Source organism: Scyliorhinus canicula, chromosome 12, assembly GCF_902713615.1.
Source record: "Scyliorhinus canicula chromosome 12, sScyCan1.1, whole genome shotgun sequence".
NCBI lineage: Eukaryota > Metazoa > Chordata > Chondrichthyes > Carcharhiniformes > Scyliorhinidae > Scyliorhinus > Scyliorhinus canicula.
Window position 1 is genome coordinate 108,859,363 of NC_052157.1, and position 3,024 is coordinate 108,862,386.

General features: G+C 50.2%; 1 protein-coding gene across 1 annotated transcript in view; it reads right to left on the reverse strand.

Moving 5' to 3' along the window:
- mmp28 (matrix metallopeptidase 28) overlaps positions 1 to 2,818 on the reverse strand; it is a 116,567-nt gene extending 113,749 nt beyond the window's left edge. The window contains exon 1 of the mRNA XM_038814230.1: positions 2,445 to 2,818. Within this exon, the coding sequence (XP_038670158.1) occupies positions 2,445 to 2,591 (147 nt within the window). The 5' untranslated portion in view covers positions 2,592 to 2,818. The remainder of the gene's footprint in view (positions 1 to 2,444) is intronic.
- Positions 2,819 to 3,024: the final 206 nt, after the last annotated feature.

Genomic DNA, 3,024 nt, shown 5'->3' on the forward strand with positions numbered 1-3,024 from the left:
ACTCGCTCTCTCCCCTCACACTCGCTCTCCCCCTCACTCGCTCTCCCTCACACTCTCTCTCCCCCCTCACACTCGCTCTCTCTCCCCCTCACACTCGCTCTCTCCCCCCTCACACTCGCTCTCTCCCCTCACACTCGCTCTATCCCCCCCTCACACTCGCTCTATCCCCCCCTCACACTCGCTCTCTCCCCCTCACACTCGCGCTCTCCCCTCACACTCGCGCTCTCCCCCTCACACTCGCGCTCTCCCCCTCACACTCGCGCTCTCCCCTCACACTCGCGCTCTCCCCCTCACACTCGCGCTCTCCCCTCACACTCGCGCTCTCCCCTCACACTCGCGCTCCCCCCTCACACTCGCTCTCTCCCCCTCACACTCGCTCCCCCCCTCACACTCGCTCTCTCCCCCCTCACACTCGCTCTCTCCCCCCTCACACTCGCTCTCCCCCCTCACACTCGCTCTCTCCCCTCACACACTCTCTCTTTCTCTTTCCACCCTCCCGCATTTTCCATCTATTTGCAGCTTTTCTGATTATATTTCAGAATTCCAGCATCTGCAGTATTTTGCTTTTGTATTCGTGTCCCACTGGATGGTGATTAGGAATAGGAACTATGGCTGAATTTCACCCCTTCCCGAGGCCAGGCTAGATGTAGCACACTCCCTCTCCCCCCCCCCCCCCCCCTTCCCACCCTGCCCCGCCCCACCCCCATCCCACCTTCACTGTACAGAGAAGACATCACTGTGCGGAGCCTGCAATGTGTAAATTAAGTCCACAATGTAAACTTTCCAAAATGTCTCAGAATCCATATCATTCCATGCACCAAAAAGAGAAAAACTTTGCGAAGCAATGAGGAAAAAGCAGTTTGAAAGGGATAGTACAGGTGGGATGGTCCAAAAAGCCTCCTGTACAGAAATGAATCAATCATTTTATCAGCCATTCTTGGCAGGGCTTAAGACCCTTGTACACGGTGGTTCCTCAGCTCCCTCTAATGTCCTCTCATGTCCAAAACACCAGTAAAACATCTGTGAAATGTTTATTAAACAGAATCATTTTACAAGATCTTTGATGAAAGACTTACTGAAAACGGAATGATATCCGAAGGGAATCGGGATAGGTTAGTAGTTAAACTCAGTAAAATCCGTTCCGACTGTGGGAGGAAAGGTAATGCAGCAGTGCAGCACTCAAAAGTGTTGGGCATGACCATACAGGGCATTACACTATTAGTAGTTATACTTCCCTTATCAGGGCTGACTTGTACTGCCATAAGGTCTTCAGTATAAAGGGGCCTGAGGACTTGTGCCACCACAGACAACATCTGCATTCAAATAAACAGGTCATGTTACCCACAAATGTTCAGACTGGTGCAAAGTGCCAGTTTTACATGCACTTTTACAAGGTCAAGGTTTGCACTCCTGGCTGATGTTACATTTTTTTCCAAAGGAAACCATTTCGAACACTGGGTCACCATAGAAAAGTGTAATTGAATCATAGAATCCTTACAGTGCAGAAGGAGGCCATTCAGCCCATTGAGTCTGCAACAACCCTCCGAAAGAGCACCCTACCTAGGTCTACGCCCCGCCCTATCCTCGTAACCCCACCTAATCTGCACATTTGGTCACTAAGGGGCCATTTAGAATGGCCAATCCACCTAATCTGCACATCTTTAGACTGTAGGAAGAAACCGGAGCATCCGGAGGAAACCCACACAGAAACGGGGAGAACATGCAAAGTCCACACAGTCACCAGAGGCTGAAATTGAACCCTGGTCAATGGCGCTCTGAGGCAGTAGTGCTAACCAGTGCACTGCCAACAATGCAACAGAATCCCAAACTTGTAGTGGGATTCGTTCTCGGCTGTCAGGGAAGCAAATCTGTGGCAAAACATAGGACTTGAGAACAGGAGGAGGCCATTCAGCCCATCGAGCCTGTTCCCAACAGTCACTAAGATCGCGCTCATCTGCTTGTGCTGTCAACTTCAATTTTCCATCTGTACCCTTCAACCCCCCCCCCCCCCCCCCCCCCATCAATAATAATAACCTATTGTCACAAGTACGCTTCAATTAAGTTACTGTCACATTCCAGCGCCTGTTCAGGGAGGCTGGTATGGGAATTGAACCCACGCTGCTGGCTGTGTTCTGCATTTCAAGCCAACGATTTAGCCCACTGTGCTAAACCAGCCTCCTGTCAATCTTTTGACTCCCTTGTCTATCAAAAATCTGTCTAACTTTGTCTTGAATAAATTAAATGACCCAATATCCTACTGCTCTCTGAATCTTAAGTGAAGTTTTATTAAAAGAAATACATTTGCAAGAAAACCCACACAGACTGCTTTCACTGTTAAAGCCCTCACGGGGCTGAATCTCGACGGCCAGAAGACCCCATGGACTTGAACCTGCCCTCCCAAAAAGACATGGATAGGATTGCACTGAGTCGAGAGGGTTACATACCACTGATGTTAGTGGCTGATCTTCGCCCGCTGCCTTGCTCACGGTGTCCTGGTCCACGGGTGCACACGGAATGGGGGTAAATAGGAGAAAAACGACTGCAAGTATTTCCAAAGTTAGAGGAAGCTGGAGTGGACCTTGCAAAATCATCCTGCGGGTCCCTCGGCCACCACGCACACAGGACCCCCAAAAAAGAGTCGGTTTGTTTCTAGCGACTTTAGCTATTGAAGAGATGTGTACAGTCAATGAGAGAGAACAGTCTTTGAGACCTGCACACTTTCAGAGCACCTGGAATCCTGTTCTCTTTAACTCTGGGATTGACTGTTTAAGCAGTCGGAATGCCAGGGTGTGTGTGTGTATGTTTTGGCTGCGGGGAGACTTGTAATCAAGGAGACTGTGAGCCAAGAGCAGTCATTAGCACCACCCCATCAGGCTGCTGCTTAACGGGCACCACAAGTAACCGCCCAGTTTGCCTTTTTAAAAGGGCAATGCTTCGCTGTTGGTGTCCGCGACATTGACAAAAGGTGCAGCTCATGTGGACCGCAGTTATACCGCACATTGGCGATGTGAGGATTGGTGCCCT